This window comes from Talpa europaea (assembly GCF_964194135.1).
Source record: "Talpa europaea genome assembly, chromosome: 9".
Taxonomy (NCBI): Eukaryota; Metazoa; Chordata; class Mammalia; order Eulipotyphla; family Talpidae; genus Talpa; species Talpa europaea.
The window spans coordinates 11,865,559-11,885,246 of NC_140076.1; the positions used below are offsets into that span (position 1 = coordinate 11,865,559).

The window sequence follows — 19,688 nt, forward strand, 5'->3', positions numbered from 1 at the left end:
TCCCTCTTCCCATCACTGTCTTCATTTTATTGACACTCCAGAGCTGGGGTAGTTCCCGGCCCCCTCCTGCCTGGCATCTTCTGCCTCTCTGAATTTACTGAAATAATACATCATCCTTAATGGAGAACACTCCTCCACCCCCAGGATGTTGTCCAGGAAATTCTTCTGGCAGAATCTGTGCTGAAAACTTAACCCCTAGATGGACAAAGAGGGTTTAGGAGCCCTAGATCTGCAACGATCTTTACAGCTTGCTGACATTCACCAAATAAAGTGAAAAGGGCAGCACAGGCACAGTCAACGAGGCCTTTGCACATCCTGAATGAATCACCATGGGTTCTGTGAACAATGAATTTCTATTCACCAGCCCTTTGAAATCTCTCCAGGCCTCCCCTCTCCTACCATTTCAAAGGGATGTTTATAAATGGTTTGCTTTACTGCAGAAAACATGCACCAAGGATTTTGCTTTCCCTAGAGGTTCTCCTTTAAAATGTGTTAGATTTTATAACTTCTAGGATGTAAAGTTCAGCTCTCTGGCCCTGAAGGCTCCTGCGGCCACAGAAGCAAAGCTGCAGAGATGTGGTTTTCCCATGGGGAGTCCCTGAGTTGGGGCATTGATGTTCCACAACCTTCAAGCCCAGCACCTGGCTGAGCAGCCCCACCCTCTGCACTCTGTGATCTTCCTTCCCCAGCTCCTCACTGATGGATCATAAGCCTGGGATTTGGGGCGGTGGGGTGAGGGGCGGGTGCAGTCAGCTCAGGCCCTGCCCTCATGGACTTCAAAGTCTCCAGTGAAACCCTACAGATGCTCTCAGATGCTTCAACTGACAGCCCTGGCTCCCCTCCTCCCCCATGTCCCTGCCACTAAATGGGACTCTTTCGCTCCTGTCTCTGCCCCATTGCCTGGCAGAGGAACAGTCCTGGGTCCCAGCTGCCATCCTGCAGCACCCCCTCACAGTCTGGTGCTCCCCACTTGACAGAGCCTCATGGCTGTTGGGAGGAATAAATGAGGTAATGCAGAGTATGTGAAAGTTACGACAGCAGTCATGGGCCAAGGAAATGGAGGTTGGTCAGTTACTGCTGAACTGTGCCCGAGCAGCGGTGTCTGGGCCGGCCACACTCACCTGGCAGGACAGACCGACATAGCCCGGGGGGCAGCGGCATTCCTCCACCTCGAGGGCCCGGGGTCCATTTGAGGGCCCAGGCTGGGCCACCTCCAGGCTGACAGCGCTGATGCTGGCCGCCACCGGCACGGAGGAGAAGGTGGCCCGAACCAGCAGCTCGTCCAGGTCAGCCAACGCCATCAGGAGGTGCTCGCGTGTGGCCGGCTGCCCGTCAGGCCGTTGCCAGAATTCCTAGGGTAGGGGAATGATGGCAAGTGTGGGCACGGGGTGTTAGGGTATGTGTACCCCTTCTGCAGCCCACCCTCACCCCAACTCCTGCCATCTGGGTGCTGGCCCAGGACGTTGGGGTGAGGCTGGAGGAGCAAGAGGCACGGCAGCTAGCGTTAAAGCAGGGCACATTGTGGCCAAGAGGCTCACCTCGTGGAACATGATCTCGTAGCTCTTCCTCTCGGGGCCCTGCGGTGCCGGTTGGGAGGCCACCAGCATGATGTTGTTGCCCTAGGAAAACCGCAGCTGGTTAGGAGAACTGAGGGGTTCTTGGCACAGCGGGCTCCCCCGCCAGTCCCAGCCTATTACACCAGCCTCCATCCATCCTATATTCCAAGTTCTATGCCCAAAGGGATCAAGCACATGCTGCTGCCCTCTCTGCCAGCAGCTGGGCCTTTGCCTGGGTAGCATCCAACCAGGCTGTGGGCAGCAGCGAGGTAGCATCCAACCAACCCGGCAGCCTATGTCAGGCCGACGGTGGGCTGGCCTCGAAGGACAGAAACAGTGAGAGTGCCCCCTGGCTCCCACCGTCCACTCTGCCTGCCTAGGTGTAGTCTACGTGCTCACCGTGATCTGGACATCAGGGTCTGAGAGCTGGCTGCCCTGCGGCCCCGCTGTGTAGGAGAGGGTGTAGCGCAGTCTCCCGCCATAAGCTGCTACCTGCAAGAAGGCAAGCCCTGGAGTCACAGCCTGACCTTGCCCTTCTCTGGGGGCAGGGGGTGAACATGTGTGCAGGTGGCGGGGCAGAGCCTCTGGAGCTTTTTGCACTGTGTGCACCAACCAGAGGCTGGTTGCATGGCCTGTGGGCTCCTGGGAGACAGGATTTCTCTCAGTTCCTTCCGGGGGCAATGACCCCAAGTAGCCACATTTCTGTTTTGGGAGTGTTCCTCATTGCCTTGACAATCCCAGCAAACAGCTCCAAGTCCCTTTCCATTGGAAGAAACTGCCCATAAAGCTCACAGGGGGAAGAACAGTGGCCACCATGGGGAGGAGCCGAAGGGTCTCAAGTTCTCAGCTGTACTCAGAAGCCATTTCCCTTCCTTTTGAAAACTGCAGTCCTGATTCCTTACTTTTTTTAAAAAAATTTTGAAGTAATTACTACATTAAATACAAAAATCCAAAGAGAAGTGATTAACTTGATAACAGAAGCTATGAAATGAGCTCTGACTTCCTTTCAAGGAAATTGTCCTATGTGCAGGCCTTGTGGTTTGTGGCCTGGTCCCCAGCCAGGCCTGGCCAACCTGCATATTCCACTGCTCCCTTCTGCCCCACCAGGGATGGACCTGGTACTGATGCTCCTTCTACTGGACCAGAGGAACTCCCTTTACTAGTCAGATTGGAGGCTGGAGAATGCCAACCGAGACAAAGAACTAATGAGCCCCTGGAGCCAACCATGCCTGAAACCACTGTGCTTGTATTGGCTTACATGAGCCAATATACTCAGTTACATGAGCCAGTAGATTCTTTGTTGCAGACAAACCGCTGGACTTGGGTTTTTTGTTGCTCACATTGGAGAAGCCCCCATGTTTGCCACAGGGGCCCCAGCAGGGCTTTCTTTCTCTTCTCTGTCACCACACGGGGTCAGATCTGTGTGTTTGTTCCATTGATGAGCATTTATTAAAAACCTACTGACTACATGCCAGGCTTTGGGCTATATAGGCCCTGAGGATGTTCTCCATAAGCTTGGGGTGGGGTAACGACACAACCATGGGACAACTGGCTTCCCATTACCTTTAGATGCCAGCAAGTTCACAGCAATGTCAAGGATCAGTCTGTAGGGTGACTACGAGAGCAGACTCTGTAGTCAGACCAAGGTTCAAATCCAGCTCTAAGGGTTGGGAAGCCTTGGACAAGTTACTTAACCTCTCTGAACACTACTTTCCTCCCATGAAAATGGAAGTAAGAATATGCCAACCTTGAAGGGTGTCTTGAGGATCAAGTTACATGGGCACATAAATACTGCCCCTGAGCTCGGAGACCTCACCCAGCCTCCTCGCCAGTACACCCAGCTCCGCTCTCAGCGTCAGTAGAGCTTTCCTGTCTTCACTTCCCTCCAACCTGGCTGCTTCTTTGAATATTTTATTGCATGTTCTGTGTATTATTAAGAGCATTCTAGATTGTTTTTTGGAACAATATGGAGGCCAGGCTCTTCTGCCTCCACACAATACCATGGAGAGTACATACTTAATGTGTGTGAATGAATGGATGTCGTGCCAAGAGCTAGGTCAGCGAACTGGGTACAGAGTAAAGGAAGCCCAAAGAAGGGGTGCTGATCTGTTAGGTGAGTCAGTCCCTCTGTGAGGGGCTGGTGGTTCACAGGATTCAATTTCAACCCTCTCTGTGGGACCCCAACAAAACCCTTCCCTGCCTGGGTCAACCCATTTGTATCATAAAGGACCCTCTGACATGGTCAGATTCTGTGATACCCTGCTCCCCCCCAACTTCTTGTTACCTTGTTCCCCAGGAAGGCTTTGGGCAGCTGCCAGTAATAGAGGCTTCCAGGAAGCAGAGAGAAGCCTTCATAGGAGAGAGAGAACTAGAACAGAAGCAAAGGCTGTGAGTGCTGAGGGAGCAGGCGGGGGTCAAGGGGAAGATGGTCCTGACGAGGGCGGGATGAACCCTGGAGGCGGATTGAGCAGGCCAGAAAGAGGGACCCCCAACACTCAGGTCCCAGCCTGCTGTTTGGATGACTTGTTCCCTCATCTGACTCAGATACCCGCCTACTCTCGCTGGTTGTGGTTTGGGTGGGTGTCTGCTTGTGTCTGGTGTGTACCTTTTGTGAACCCCAAGATGGCTTATGCTGCACGCCAGAAAACATTTTTAGATTTAGGGGTGACTTTAGTGTATGTTAAAAACACAGCTAGCATAACTGTGCACAGGAGACTGCAGAAATGGCAGGATTTGTGGAGTTGGTATAGAAACAACTGGAGCTGGGAAAACATGCTGAGCGGGGCCCCTTGGAGGGTGCCCTCACATACCTGGGAGCCTGCTGTGGAAGCCAGAGTAGCTGAGGAGGAGGAGGAAGAGAGTGGGGCTGCTCGAAGAGCAGCTGCAGGCTGGGGACGGGGCACAAGTCCCCAGGGAGGGGGGTGGGGGTGGGCAGCAAAGCTGGAGAGGAGCTGCCAGATCTTGGCATCTATCCGCCTCTGGGCCTCGTCCACCTGGGGGGCCAGGAGAGGAAGGACGGAGGAGGGAGCGGAGGGACAGCAAGGACACTGTGAGCCTCTGCACCCCCAGGCCTCGCCCAGCCCTAGCCAGCCAGCTGCTTCAGTGCCATAATGCTCTCTTGCTTCTCGGGACCCTGGCAGGATGATCCTGGATGGGCCAGCTGACTGTGAGCCATGATGATGGGGAGAAACCCCATGGGGTACCCAGCAAGAGAGGGGCAGACAGCTGTAGTGGCAGTTGTGGTGGGAGCGCTGTCCCTCAGACCCCCTCTCTATGTGTGACCATGATGCCCAAGCCACTCACAGCTGTGCAAGGTTTCTCACAGGCAACACTGGAATGAACTGGGCATCAGGCTGTGGCCAGGACAACAGCCAGAAAAGCCAGGGCCTCGGTTCAAGGCTCCGACTTGGACTACGCTCTCTGGCCTCCTCCCTAGGGGCCCAGACATGGCCAGTCCCAATCAGGCCCTGAGTTACCTATGAGAGCCTCTGCACCCAGCCCCTGCCCTCTGGGGGCCCCGAGATCCTCCCAGTTGTCATAGCTGTCCGCAGCTGATCCTCTGAGAGGGATGTGCGGTTCTGGTAGGTGGAGGGTGCAGGCCGGCTCAGATCTCCCAGAATCCAGAGCTGGAGCCCTGGGGAGTGCCCCCTCCCCGTACATATGGTGGTGAGAATGGCCCACACTGACTGGAGAGAAAACGCATGCTCCCTCTCTAGGCTGTCAGAGCATGATTAACTCCAGGCTGCTGGAGGGACATTTGCACACGGGGGTTGATGGAGGCTCCTTGGGAAGCAGTGCTGGAGTAACCTGGGGGGCAGGTGAGTTATGGGTTTAGCATCGGGTTAGTTTCCCCACCACTTTGGCCACCACTGCCCACAGCTGGCTGGTACCAGTACCAGACCATGAGGCGTATAAGCTCACACTCCTCCTGGCCCTGAGTCCTGGCCAGGCAGGTCTGAGGCATGACAGTGCTCTCACAGGCTGTTGGGCACTGCCTGGGTTCATACAGACCCACTGGGACCTGGGGCATCTCCCATACAGGACTGAGAGCATCTAAGCACACACCATGCCCACGTCAGATAGACTTCACACCCCTCATATCTTGGGCCTACCTGGTGAGCCCGGCGCATCCGAGCAAAATATGCCTCCCTCTGTGGGGCACCATGAACACCAGAAAATGGAATAAGAGAGAAAGGTCTGAGAGTGTAGCACAGAAGGGAGGCAGAGAGACCAGGAGGAGGAAGAAGGGAGAAGGCACCAAAAGGCAGGCAGCCTGGAAGGGGGCTGGGATACTTGGGTCAGTGCATAGCACTCAACAGCATGGCCTCAGGACTCCCCTCCTCCGAGCCCCTGACCTTCCTGGGACCCTGGCCCTGAGCACTGGCCTCAGTTAGCAGGGGACTCCTATACTAAGAACCCCTTCCCTGGGTGCCTGCTCCAGGTACACATTTGAGCAGGCTGCCCCGGAGTCCGCCCCTTAGACCCTGCCCCCCACAATGTTGCCATCACCATTACCTGCCCACATGACCCTGGAGTGGAAGAGACAAGTTCACTGCTGACTAGTATAGTCTTTGAGGGTAGTCTGACCTGGGCTGGGATCCCAGCACACCCACCTACTGGCTGCAGGTGCTCAGGCAAGTTCCCTAACCTCCCTCCCCTGCGTTTCCTCATCTGTGGGATAGGACAGTAGCAGTCTCCAGTGAAAGTGCCTGTTGCAGAGTACCTGACCTAGAGTAAGAGTTCTTAGCAAACCCAACAGCTGCACAGTGCCAACCAGCGGACGAGTGAACTTTGAGCGAGAAAATGAACGAAACGGAAATTGTGTCTCATCTGTCTTAGTGTTTGGAAGGCCTCAACCGGGACCTGTGCTGACCAACTGCCTGAAAGCTAATAATCATTAGCGGGTGAGTACCACTTATGTGCCAGGTGTGAAGAGCCCCAGGCCTCCCGCCACCCAGAGCTGAGGTTTATCAAAAAACAACGAGTGGGAAGTGGCAGAGCTGGGTTCACACTGAGGCCTAGCTGGCTCCAAAGGTCACAAGCCTAACTACGACGTGGCCGAGGCACCTCTGAAGTCAACTCATGTCTGAGTTGGGCTCAGAGCTGGCAGGAGGGTGGCCTGTCAGCCCCTGCTGTGCTTCATACCTTGTCTCCCTGGTACGTCTCTGGCAGCTGCCAGTAGAAGGACTCGTGGCCGAGGTGGGCGAAGTTGCTGAAGGATAGCTGGGCCCCCTCGGGCACGGGCTCCACGGTAAAACCCCCCGTCAGGTGGCTGTTCCTTTGTGGGTTCACCAGAGCAAAGCCTTGGAAATCCCCGGGGGCAAAGTGGGTAGAGATCTGCCAGCAGAAGGAGAATGGGACGTCATCTTGGGCAGTGGGGCAGGCATTTGGGGGGGCATTAGAGTGGGTAAGGGGGGTTGCTGAGCTCAGGACTGGGACAAAAATAATGGGGGAATAGGGTGGACAATGGGGGGGACTGGCTCAGGCTGAGAATGATAATGAGGTTGTGGAGAGGATACTGGGGTAGGGGCAAGGGTTGCCAGGATCTGTGCTCACGTGGGAATAATGGAGGCATGGAGTGGGTATCCTCATAGGCAATAGAGACAATGCAGGGTCAGGCTTCTTGCCCTGAGGGCAAGTCAGGAGGAGGCAGGGGCCAGCCCCAGGGTGGGGGCAACTCACAGGCTCTTACCAGGTGGCGGGTGTAGGAGGAGCTGGCGCACTGCTGGGTGACGCCCATGCAGAAGCAGGTCAGGCAGCCATCAGGGTTCCTGGCACTCAGGTGGAAGTGGTGCGGTCGACAGTGGCTACAGGTGAGGCCTTCTACTTGGGCCTGGGTGGGCGAGATAGGAAGGGTGGGACTCTTGCACTCCTAACAGCAGCTTCTGAGGTCAGCCTTTGCAGACATTGCTGGTAGTCAAGGTGAACACCTGTTGCCCCCATGTCTGGACCCCAGTTCTTGTCAGATGTTGCCTGACTTCCCACCAGGTACCCAGCAATGGGGCAGAGACGGGCCCTCTAAGTAAGGAGGTGGGGGTTTGCAGAGATAGCCGTAGGGGGAGTTAGGGCCTCTGCAGGGGGCCAGCGCAGGACTCACCTTGCACTGGCACTGGCCAGCAGCGTCACACTGGCTGCCGATGCTGCCCTGGGGGTCGCAGCCGCAGCCGTTCAGGTCTGGTATTTGGCCATCTCCTGAGACAGGGAGGCCACAGCTGGGATCCCAAGCCCACCACCCAAGACCCCCTTCCCACCGCCCTCTGGTCACCTGACTCACCACTGAGAGGGAATGCTTATTTCTGAACACCCCGCATGTTCACAGCAGGCTTCTGGGGTGGGCGGACATATTACTAACCCCATTCCCCAGACAAAGCAGCCGAGGCCCAGAAGGGTCAGGTCAGGCTGACCCTTGGCCCAGGCTGGCGGAAAACAAAGGCTCTGCCCTCGCTTAGCCCTGGGGGGAGACTGGGTAGCCCACCCCAAGGGCCTCCGGAGCCTACTCACTTCTGCATGGCTGGCCTTGGCTGGGATTGCCATAGTAACCGGGGGCACACCTAGGAAGAGAGCAAGCATTTGATGAATGGGGGCAGAAGCAGAGACTTGCGGGGAGCCTGCTGCACCGGGAGTGGGCCAGGCGGCCTCTACTGAACTCAGTGACCTCCCAGGTTGGGAGCAACAATCAGCCTGACTCACCCCATCACAGCCGGGGACAGGCGGGAAAAAGGCAGGGATATGTCCCAGATCCCCAGGCCCCCAACCTAGCACCTCCGGCAAGAATGAGGGATTTTGTGGGGAGACTTTGCCCTCACTGAGCAGGGGTGCTGGGGGTTGGCGGTGGACTGCAGACTGGAATCTGAAGGCCTTGAATGTGGGCTATGGGGGGAGGCTTTCAGGGAGAGGAGCTGATTATCTCCTGGGGTCTGTGTGAGGTGAGACGGAGGCTCTGGTCCCTCTGGTCAGGAGGGCAGGGGCCAGCCTGAGGACTCCAGAGATAGTTCCTCCTGCACGACCCCCCACTTTGCCCACCCTGCACCTCACCTCTCACAGTGACGCCCACTGTGGCCTGGGGAGCACGCATCACAGGTGGGGTGGCCGTCTGTGTCCAGAAAGCAAGTGTGGGTGGCCCTGAGGGTGTGGAGGGCAAATTTCCAGTGAGAAGGGGGGCAGCCCTTCGTCCGGGGCAGGAGATGGGGAGTGGGCATGGGAACTATGTGATGTGAGTGCCAGCTCCATGCCAGTTCTGTCCTGAGTTTATGTCCATCACCTCAATTGATGGGGCATTGGGGTGGGGCATCTCTGTCCCCAAATCACAGAGAAGGAAGCCAAGGCCAGGAGGGAAGTGCATCTCATGCCAAATTACACATGAGGAAGGGCAAGGGCAGGATTCAACCACTGCCTCTCAGAGGGGCCTGCTGGGAGGAAGATTCGGGAAAGGGGCAGGTGGACATCTCAGGAAAGGGCAGGGATGGACGCACTGGCCACTGGCGGGGGCTCCATAGCATGGGCACGGTTGGCAGTCCAGCGGCGTCCCCCTTTGGGCATCCCCGTAGTACCCGGGCTGGCACTGCTCACACCGAGGGCCCTCCGTGTGATGCTGGCAGCCCTGGAGGAGTAGAGATGGGTTAAGGCCAGGCTCCTAATGGCCACAGATCCCTGGGGCGGGAAGGAAGGCGGCGGGGCTCACCTGGCAGGCTCCTGTTTCGGGCTCACAGGCCTCCGAGTGACCATGGCAGCTGCATCGTTCACAGGTACCCAGGTAGAGGCCGCTGGGCATGCGTGTATAGCCGGTGTCACAGTCCTGGGGGGCAGGAAGATGACAGTGAGGGGCTTCCCTGTCAGACTCAGAAGGGAGCAGGGACACTGGGTGGCCGGGCAGGGCGGGAATAGGGCGGTGGGGAGAGTGACAGAAGGCAGGGCCGGGGAGTACGAGGGAGGGAGCGGGCTGGATGGGTCAGGGTCAGGGCTCACCTGGCAGGAGGGTCCGCGGTACCCAGGTGGGCAGGTACACTGCTCCACCTCCAGGGCAGGATCCTGGCCCGTGTGCTCAGGCACAGCCACGTCCATGGTGATGCCAGAGACCCTGGAGTGACAGGCCCCCTGTGAATGTGCACTCCTTGGGGCCAGGCCTCCGTTTATCCCCAAATGCCCTGTCTTGGTGCTACTGGGGCCCCATACTGCCCAGCTGCTGACAGGGCTCCATGAATGGCTCACACAACTGCTTTCCCCAGGGCAATGAGCCTTCCTTGCCAGGTAGGTGAACTACCTGCTTCCCTGGAGTGACCAATGACAGACTGCCCAGGGTGCAAAAGCCCCTTTGTCTCAAAGCACGATGACCCTCAGAGCTCCGTGGGTGAAGCTGAGGCTAGAGGCCTCTTCCTCTCCCTCTCCCCACTCCGAGGTTCACCTTGCTTTGCTTTGACAGAACCTGACCTAAGCCAAGCCCTGTGAGGGAAGCACTGTTATCATCTCCATTTTACAGAGGAGGAAAGGGAAGCAAAAGAGGGCCATGTGCGGCCAGTGTGTGGCAGAGCTGGCAGCCTGGCTCTTCTGCATCACCCCGCTTAAACTGGAGCCACAGTGCCATGCCCCCTCTGTCCTCCCGCCCGGGCCCCAGGCACCTGCTCTCAGCTGGCCGCTGGGTATAGGATGCCTGGATCAGGAGGGCATCAATACCCGCCAGCGCCATCAACAGGTGCTCCCGTGTGGCCGGCTGCCCGTCGGGCCGCTGCCAGGCTTGCTGCCAAGGAAATGATACAAGTGCTGCAAATCCGACATCCTGGCACACTGACACTCTTGAGTGAGGAGCAGGGGGCCTAACAGCCCCGGCCCTCCCAGCCCCACACCCCAGCCATGGAAGGTTCTGGGAGCGGCATGCTCACCTCCCGGAACGGCACAGTGAAGGTGCTGGGTTGGCCAGGAATAAGGTCCTGGGAGGTGTGATGCTCCAAGACGATGCCGTTGCCCTGGAGCACCACCAGGGGCTGCCGGTGTAGGGGCAGGGCGCCGGGGTGGGGCCGCTGGGTCACCGTGAAGCGCAACTCTCCTCCGTAGGAGGTGACCTGGGGCACAGAGTGGACGGTGCTCAGCTGCACCCCGCCAGCGCTCCAGCCACCCTTCTCGGCTCCCAAGGCACCAGGCCTCTCCTGCTCCCAAGCCTTTGCTGTGCTGGTCCTGCTGCCTGGAATTCCCCTTCTCTTCCCACCTGCTGCCTACCTTGTCCCCGCGGAAGCGCAAAGGGAGGCTCCAGAAGTAGGGTCCGGTTAGGAGGTTGTGGAAGGAGGAAAAGACCAGTTCCCCGGGTGAGGGGGATGAGATGCCCTCGCTGGTGGTGTGGGTGCCTGCAGCGTTGGTCAGGCTGAACTGAGTGGGCTCCTCAGAGGTCCCGTGCACCTGGAGGGGAGAATAAGCCAGGATGGGGGCTGTGGGGTGGGAGACTGGGGCTCAGTGGTCCCACCTGTGTGCCCGCCCTCCTGCCGTTGCATCAGTACCTGGTCTCGGCTCCAGGAGGAGCTGGTGCACTGGCGACTGACACCCATGCAGAAGCACTTGAGGCAGCCATCGGGGTTGTGGTTACTCAGGTGGAAAGAGCCAGCCACACACTCGTTGCACAGGCGCCCCACCACGTTGTTCTGCAGGCACAGAGCTGGGAGCTGCAGGGTGGCCCACGGTGGGGCTTCCTGGAGCTTCCTGGCTAATTCGCTCACATTCTACATGGGGACCCAAGGCCAAAGGGAGCCGTGGAAAGAACATAAGTAGAGGGGTTGCCACCATGTCAACAATTCCCAATTAATGGGAGCTTATACAACCAGACATTTTTCCCCTTTCTCTTTGGTTGCTAGAGGGCTCACAGATAAATTCAGAGGTGAAACATAGCCACTTGGGTAAATTAATGATTGCTACTATTCATATAGTGTTTCATGTCTGTGCTAGTTTCTGTTCAGTTATCTCATTTAAGCCCTCTAGATCCCTGGAGAGGTATGTGGCATCTCCATGCTTCACACGAGGAAACTGAGGCTCAGGGATGGGAAATGATTCACACGAGGTCGCCTGGCTTACCAATCCACCCTGAGAGTTAAGATCAGGAATACCTGATTTCAAAATCTGTCAGTTCTTTTTTCCACTGACACTTGATTCTCCCACTCTAAATGCAAATGACTTCCCTCCTCTGAGCCTTCATTTCCTTATCTGTAAATTGGGGATGCTAATACCTGCATTACTGTGTCAGCACGAGGATTAAGGTGTGGTCAAAGGTACAATCGGACACTACGGTTACACAAAGAAGACTGGCAAGGGATCTGGGACTTGGACCCAGGCCACCTGACTCCCCAACCAGCGCTCTCCAACCAGAGCTCCTTCCCTTTGCCAGGCTACCTTTTTGGAGGGGGAAGATGAACCAGCCAGGTCCATCTACCTCTGCCTCAGTCACCACCCACCAGCCAAGGAGCTACAGAGAGGAAGAAGCCTCCTTGCCCCATCTTCCAGCTTTGTGCCGGGACCCACGGCCGAGGGGCCGGGGCGAGGGGGCTACACGTACCTTACAAAGGCAGGTCTCCCCAGAGGTCCCTATGCTGCCTCGATTATCACAGCGCACAATCTCCTGGGCTGCAGGTACAAAGTGGGTGTCAGCAGGGCAGATGGAACGGACTACACAGTCTGGGCAGATGAGGGATAGTGGGCGACAGCTCCCAGAGGTTCATGGGATTTGGACTAGCCTCCAGGACTGGAGATCGGTCCCCAGAGATGGTGGCTATAATACTCACTGGTGGCCCTGCACTTTCCGCCTGGCTGAATGGGGTTGCCCACATATCCAGGGGCACAGCTGGAGGAGAGGTAGGATGGTCAGCGGCATTTCCATGTCCCCCCGTCCCCCAGTACAGCCTACTTCTCCCAGGCCCTGCCAGCAATTCCTCACCTCTCGCAGCGGCGGCCCGTGTAGCCTGGGGCACATGCGTCACATGTGGCTTGGCCATCTGTGTCCAGGAAGCAGGTATCTGAGAATCTGTGGGTATCAAGTGGACATAACACGGGGCAGGGCTGCAGTGGTGGGTCAGGTGAGGTCATAGACTGTCACCCTGTGAAATGTCTGCTGTCCACAGGGACACAATAGGTTGTGAGGTATGATGTCATGTCTTTGTCCACTTGCTCTTGATCTACAGCCTCAGAGCAACATTAAGAAGACACATGGGTCCATTATATGGAAAAGGAAACTGAGGCCTTAACAGGTCAAGGGGCAGAAAACAACTGAGTGTCCACGATTTGAACCCAGGTCTCCCAGCTCCCTGCCCAGAGTGTGCCCCTAGCATGCTGCATGGCCCACACCCCCAGCCATAGCTGCCCCACCCCAAGCTGGGTCTGACCTGCGGGAGGTGTCGATGTACGGACAAGGGCAAGGTCGGCAGGCAGTGGCCGTGGCCTTTGTGGCATCCCCAAAGAAGCCAGCTTTGCATTTGTTGCACTGTGGCCCCTCTGTGTTGTGTTGACAATTCTGAGAAAGGGGGAAGGGACAGCTTCAGGTTTAGCAGAGCAGTCCCCAGGCCCCAATGTGCAGCCACACTGGGCCAGATGGCTCTTTGAGGATGGGCCTTTAGGACTGTCTGGTTCAGCCTCCCCCACCATACTGGAATAACTCCACAGCTTTGCTGAGAGAGGAACAGCCGGCTGCCTCCAATGGGGAGTTCCTCACCTCACATGGTAGCTTTTCCCATCACAGCTTGCCTCCTTTAACCTGAGCTAAACCTGCATCACTTTCTAATCTACACCCACTCGCCAGTTCTTTCTCCTGGAGTCTTTTCCTTCTACGCCTGATAGTTTTTCAGGGACTTAGAGATAATAGTTTGCCCTGCTTGAGCCCTCCCTTCCAGCAGCTTTACAATCCTAGCTCCCTCCTCTATTCCTAAGAAATATATATAATTTATAGGATCTTACCACTTAGAGCTGCCCTGGTAAGGGCCAAGCTTTCCATAGTACTCAGGATTGGTTTGACTAGGGTAGATGAAAATTAAGATCTTCACCTCCCTTAGTCGATATGCTATCTTTGTTAATATGTCCAGAGATTATGATAACCGGCAGCATGGTAGTCATTCTGGAGGTTTGTACTTAGCTTACAGACATAAGGAAGCCTCAATCTGGGGTCTCCCACTCTGCCCCTGTTCCCAATCAATGTCCAAGTGTGAGTGGACACTACTTACCAGGCAGTGGCCATACACGGGATCACAGGAGCTGGCATGGCCATTGCAGTTACAGCCAGAGCAGGTGCCCAAGTAGGGCCCACCAGGCACTCGGGTGAAGTGGGCATCACAGCTCTCACAGGACAAGCCGGTGTAGCCAGCAGGGCACCTGTGGGGGCAGGATCAAGACAGGGCTGCAGGAACCAGGAGGGCCTGCTATTTCTCTCCTATCTTGGCCGGGGTCTTTGTGGCCCCCTGCCCTGTCGGGTCAGGCACCTGCATTCCTCCACACTGTGGGCACGGCCATGGCTGGTAGCATGGGAGACAGTGGTATCCATGATGATGTCGCTGAGCCCCACACTAGCCATCTTGGTGTTGTACACTGTCTGGATGAGCACGGCCTCCAGGCTCTGTAGCACTTGCAGCATCTCCGCCCGCTGCACTGGCCGACCAGACTCATGGACCCAGTGCTCCTGAACATGGACAAAGGTGGAGGGGTCACACATCAGCGCCCACACAGCCTGAATCCCCTTCTGAGGGGAGGTAGGCACCACCTACCTCAGAGAACTGGACCTGGCGCTGGTTCAGGGTGCCGGGTTGGGTGGGCGTGTGGCCTCGGGAGAGAAGGCGATACCCAGCACCCACGAGGACTACATCTGGCCGCTGCACTGGCTCCAGTGTGCCACGTGCTAGCTCGTAGTGCACCTTGTAGCGCAGGGAGCCACCGTAAGAGTCCACCTGGCCAAGACATGGTAGGTCATAGCAGGGCAGCTGTGGGCAAGCTCTATGCCTACTGTGTCCAGCTGCCCTCTCCTCCCTCCCTCTGTATACCTAGTGCTCCTGTGTGCCAGGCACTGAGCTGGGCACAGGAAGCAGAGATGGGTGGAACTTGGGCTCTGCCTTTGGCATGCTCAGTCTGATTGAGGGGGAGTAGGATAATGCTGTGCAAAAGCAAAAGAGGCCAGAGGCAGGACACGAAACCTTATCCAGCAGCAGGGGAGTGACCCAGGGCCCTTCCCAAAAGCCAAATCAGCATTCCTCTCCACCTGAGAGCCCTGTGTAGGGGCCCTGTCCACAGGGGGCTGCATGGGGGCGTCACAACACCTTTCCCCCAGAGTTGAGTTGGCCCTGCTGGCTACTAGCTTCAGAGGGAGTGAAACGCCGGCAGTTTCTGGGGATGTGAGGCATGGTGGCAGCAGCCCAGCCCCTTACCTTGTTACCCAAGAACTGCTCAGGCAGAGCCCAGAAGGAGTCATGGACCAGGAAGCGGCGAGACAGGTCGACCAGCTGGAACTCCTGCCTGGCAGTGTCAATCTGCAGCTGGGTGGAAGAGAGGGGGGGCATGCCGGGCTGCGAGGGCATCGTCACATTCACGCCTGTGGGCAGCGAGAAGGAGGGGTGAGGGTTGTGGCAAGTACTAGCCTGAGACACCCACCCTGACAAGCAGTAACCTAGAAAAGATGGGAAAGTTCTAGGAGAAATTTTATTTAGACAATTTTAATCTCTCTTCTAAAAGTACAAAACAAATGTACTTTATTTCATCTTTAGTTCTGGAGGTGTTGAAATATTCCTCAAAGGGTGCTCTGGGGGAAACCAGTGCTGTAGAATAGTATCTGGGAACCAAAGGGTCAAAGAAAGCTCACAGAGTTTCTTTGCTGCAGGACTTCTCAGAGCCTTTTGCTCGCCATTAGATCCATGGACTGTCAGGGCTGGAACAGCCCATAGGGGGCAGTAGAGAGCCACAAAGCTGATGAACAGGTGCCCAGACCTGGTTCTACCACTTTCCAGATGCGCCTTCTGCCCCCACAGCAGTTGCCCCCCCGCCGGGCCACCCACCCACGCACCCTTGAAGTCGTCAGGCTGGTCAAAGCGCAGTTGGATTTGGTCTCGGAAGCGGCGGCTACTCTGGCACACCCTGGTGACACCAAAGCAGAAGCAGGGCAGGCAGGAAGCGCTGTCTTCCAGGTAGAAGTGTCCTTCAGGACAGGGCCCTGAGGGGTGGCAGGGGGGGTGGGTTGAAGCAGAGCACCGGCAGACCAGCCCACTCACCCCAGCCGGGGGCCTGCCCTGCCCCCTGGCTGTACCTCTCTGTGGGATGAGCTCTAGGACACCGTCAGGGATGCCGAACACCATGCCTCGGGCGTTCATGGCCTCACAGGTGTAGGCGCCCTGGTCGGCCTCCTTCACATCGCGGATGGTCAGCGTGCCACGGCCTCTTTCGCTGGTCATTGTCACCCTGCGGGCCCCAGACAAAGGTGGGATCAGGCCTGGATCACCTGGACCAGCCTCCCTGCATCCTCGGCCCCCACCAGACCGCACCTGGAATTAGACGGGATGTGGCCCCAGTTGAGCCTCCAGTTGATGATGGGGGTAGGGACCCCGATGGCCTCGCAGGTGAAGGTCACTGTCTGGCCCCGGGAAACCTGGATGGACTCCTGGGGAGGGGTCACCACCTGAGGGGGCACTGGGGAGAAGGGAGGAGGAGTGAGGGGTATGAGGAGGGGCGGGGAGGCTGAGAATGCAGAGAAGCACCCAGAACACAACTCCCAGTTTGCCCCCAGCTCCCTGCTCACTGCAGCCAATCTCGTCACTGCGATCGGGACAGTCACTCTCCTCGTCACAGTGGAAGCTGGCCGGGATGCACGTGCTTGTGGAGACGCAGCGGAACTGGGTGGGCCCACAGACATCCTCGGGGCGCTTGGCGGCTGGGGGCAGAGGCAGGTGGTATGGGCAGAGGGGACTGCCCTCAGGGAAGGCTATCCCTATTCCCCTCCTACCTCCAACAACCCACCCTATCCACCTTCTCACAATACTGTCTGCGATGTCTGGGTGACCAGTTGGCCAGCCTACAGCTAGTCACATCACCCCACCCCCCACCCACTCATCTGCACTCCCCGAAACAGTTATACCTGGCATGCCATTGTCACTTAGGCCCTCCCACCCTCAGAAGCACAAGACCCCTGTCAAAGGCACAGCCCACTTGGCCAGGATCTTCAGACACCAGGTAATACCCGGCACTGTTCTCTCCACCAGAAAGGCCTCACCACACACCTGGCACAGCCCGGACCTTGTTCGGTCCTGCCCAGAGGTGGCACCTGACCTGTGGACTGGCACCTGGAGTTGGCCTGGCACCTGGGCTGGGCCCCAGCTAGGCATCTGTAGGAGGCAGGGACTGTGTTCTTCCTCAGGGAGACTGAACTTGAGACAGACACACAGACAGGAATAGGGGTACAGAGAAGGAAGCAAGAAGAGGCCGCAAGGCACCATCTACTGACCCACTCAGGGGCTTCTGTTCCAATATACGATGAGCCCCCAAGCCAAGCGGCCCCATTCTCTTTCCTATACTCGGTCAATAAGGGCTTGCCTTCCCTGGCTGCTCCCCAGCAGAGGCCTCTGAGAAGGGCTCCTCAACCACAGTCCCCAGAACTTTCACTCACAGGGGACAAGCTAAATGTAGAGCCCCGGGCAAGTGTCACCAACTCTGCCAGCCTGCGGCAGACACTGCCTCTCTCCAGCTGTGGAGTAGGGAGGTGAGGGAAGGCAAGGAGAGGCTGCACCAACAGACAGTAGTCATGCCCACATGCCCTCAGACACATGACCCGGCCCACAGAGAAACAGTTTTGAAGATGATCCTGAGTTTTGAGGTAACAAGCCCCAGACTTCACCTCACAGGACATGACATGCAAGATGCTATCTGACTGTGGTCTCTGGCTCTCCAGCCTCATCCATTTAACTGTTGTAACATCCATAACATTGACTAGATGGATGATGAGCAATGGGTAGATGGATGGTTGTTTAGATGGACTGGCAAGGAGGAAGGATGTTGGTTCTATGGATGGATGGATGGATAGATGGATGGAAGGAAAGATGGACCAATGGAAGGAAGGAAGGAAGGAAGGAAGGAAGGAAGGAAGGAAGGAAGGAAGGAAGGAAGGAAGGAAGGAAGGAAGGAAGGAAGGAAAGGAAGGAAGGAAGGAAGAATGGATGGATGGATGGATGGATGGAGATCTGGAAAGATGGACAATGGAAGGGCGGGTAGGTGGTTGAATGGACGACTGGATGGATAGATGGATAGATGGATGAAGAGCTGACAAGATGGAAGAACACACCAGCTCTAGATGAAAAACCTCTAGGTCCATAAAGGGAAGGCTGTGATGCACCCAGACATCAAGACACCACCACCAGACCCCAGTATATCAAGACCTCTTAGCCACTCACCTGACCCAGATGCCAGCATAAACAACAAAGAGAAGATTAATGGTAATAAAACATAGACAGGAAATAAAAATAAGCACAGGCATTCTAGCCACAGCTTGGTACCAAGGAGAGCTCAGAACCCAGGAGCCCTTCTTGCTGATGTCAAGAGAGATACACTGCAAAGCTTGTCCCCAGGGACTGCTCTGCCAGGGAGAGCAAACAAACCAGCTCAAGAAGGGACAGGCAGTGGAAGGAGGCCTGGAGGTTGGGGCGCCAGGGGGACCCAGGGCACTCACTGCAGTTGGCCTCATCAGTGCGGTCCTCACAGTCGTAGTCGCCATCACAGTGCCACAGCTTGAGGGCACAGTGCCCGTTTCCACAGGCAAATTCATTGGGCTCACAGGGTGGGGCAGGGCCTGGGTGGATCAGGCAGGGTTCAGCCAGCAGCCCTCCCCCGCCGGCTGGTGGCCTGCACCCCGATCCACACCCCCGCCCGGTCCTCACCGCAGTCCAGCTCATCACTGCCATCCTTGCAGTCCTCCTGCCCATCGCAGACATAGTCTTTGGGGATGCAGTGCCCACTGTGGCACATGGCCTCATGGGGCCCACAGCGCAGAGTCCCGGGCAGATGGGGAAGCAGCTGCTGAGGGGTGGGGGTGACTGGTGGCTGCAATGTGGTTGTCTCTGGCCGGGGTGGTAAAGGTGATGTCTCCACCAGATGGGGTGGCGTGGAGCTGATGGGCTCCTCTGTGGGCAGAGCCCGCTTGGCGTTGGTACAGGGGGTGGTTCCTCACTCCGTGTACCTCCCTGTACCCCCGTACCTCCATGCCTCCCAGCCCCCAACCCTGTTATCACTCTTTCTGTGTCCCTGCCCACCTCCCTCCAGCTCTTCACAGCCCAGACTGACCCCTGGCCCTCCCTGGGAGTCCACAGGCATCTTGCCCCAGGCAGCCCCTCACCACAATCGAGCTCATCGGACATGTCCCTGCAGTCGGGTCTCCGGTCACAGCGGTACTCCAGAGGCACACACTCGTTGTGGCTGTGGCAGGCAAACTCGGCCTCAGTGCAGACTCTTGTATACTGGGGCACTGTGGGGGGGCGGAGGCAGTCAGAAGGGCAGGTGAGGGTTAGTGGAAGGCAGCATGGATGCACAGGCACCACATGGGTGGCAGTGGGCTTCGGGGCCCTGTGTCAAGCCTTTTTGCTGCTGCTGATTCAGTGAAGGCAGGGAACACGTGACAGGCACATCCACAGCACACACGGGGCATGACGTGTGGCGGTGGCCTTACCCATCCCTAACACAGACCCCACACACTGTTAACATGCCACATGCATGCAACCATATCATGTCACACGCATGCAGGCCACAACCTGGCCCGCAAGGACAAAGAGGGAGGGGAGAAGGGCAGCGGTGGGCGATGCCCCATCATCTTGCCCTCATCCTTTCTTCCCCTCCATCCATTAACTTCTCTTGGTACCTGCTGGGCCAGGGTCTGGCTTACACTCTCACCTGGTGTCACCGCGGCCGCCACAGCGGCTGGGGGGGGCGGGGGTGTCTGTGCTGGAAAGGAAGGTGTGATCAGCAGCCATTCCACTTGGGACGTGGGGGCCGCAGGGCTGAGCAGCATGCATCCCACCATCCTTATTCAGGAAGTCTCATTGAAAAGAGGGAGAAGGGCCTGGTGGTGCAAGGGGTTAAGCACCGCACTATGAAGCAATTCACAGCTTCTGCAGCACGAGTTCAATTCCTGGCAGGCCAGGGAGAAATCCA

The 19,688-nt window shown here is 57.2% G+C and overlaps 1 protein-coding gene across 1 annotated transcript in view; it reads right to left on the reverse strand.

The window, feature by feature from the left end:
* Positions 1–19,688, reverse strand: part of HSPG2 (heparan sulfate proteoglycan 2) — a gene marked incomplete at both ends in the record, with an annotated part of 93,524 nt that overhangs the window by 31,162 nt on the left and 42,674 nt on the right. The window contains 30 exon segments of the mRNA XM_084243714.1: positions 1,122–1,352; positions 1,539–1,619; positions 1,956–2,048; positions 6,702–6,893; positions 7,249–7,389; positions 7,654–7,748; positions 8,058–8,107; positions 8,592–8,678; positions 9,029–9,156; positions 9,238–9,351; positions 9,522–9,633; positions 10,172–10,290; positions 10,433–10,612; positions 10,767–10,943; positions 11,042–11,182; positions 12,088–12,155; positions 12,314–12,372; positions 12,466–12,552; positions 12,911–13,038; positions 13,742–13,889; positions 13,997–14,193; positions 14,279–14,458; positions 14,933–15,096; positions 15,565–15,711; positions 15,805–15,956; positions 16,040–16,184; positions 16,294–16,425; positions 18,214–18,333; positions 18,422–18,664; positions 18,877–19,005. Of these exon segments, the coding sequence (XP_084099840.1) occupies positions 1,122–1,352; positions 1,539–1,619; positions 1,956–2,048; positions 6,702–6,893; positions 7,249–7,389; positions 7,654–7,748; positions 8,058–8,107; positions 8,592–8,678; positions 9,029–9,156; positions 9,238–9,351; positions 9,522–9,633; positions 10,172–10,290; positions 10,433–10,612; positions 10,767–10,943; positions 11,042–11,182; positions 12,088–12,155; positions 12,314–12,372; positions 12,466–12,552; positions 12,911–13,038; positions 13,742–13,889; positions 13,997–14,193; positions 14,279–14,458; positions 14,933–15,096; positions 15,565–15,711; positions 15,805–15,956; positions 16,040–16,184; positions 16,294–16,425; positions 18,214–18,333; positions 18,422–18,664; positions 18,877–19,005 (4,040 nt within the window).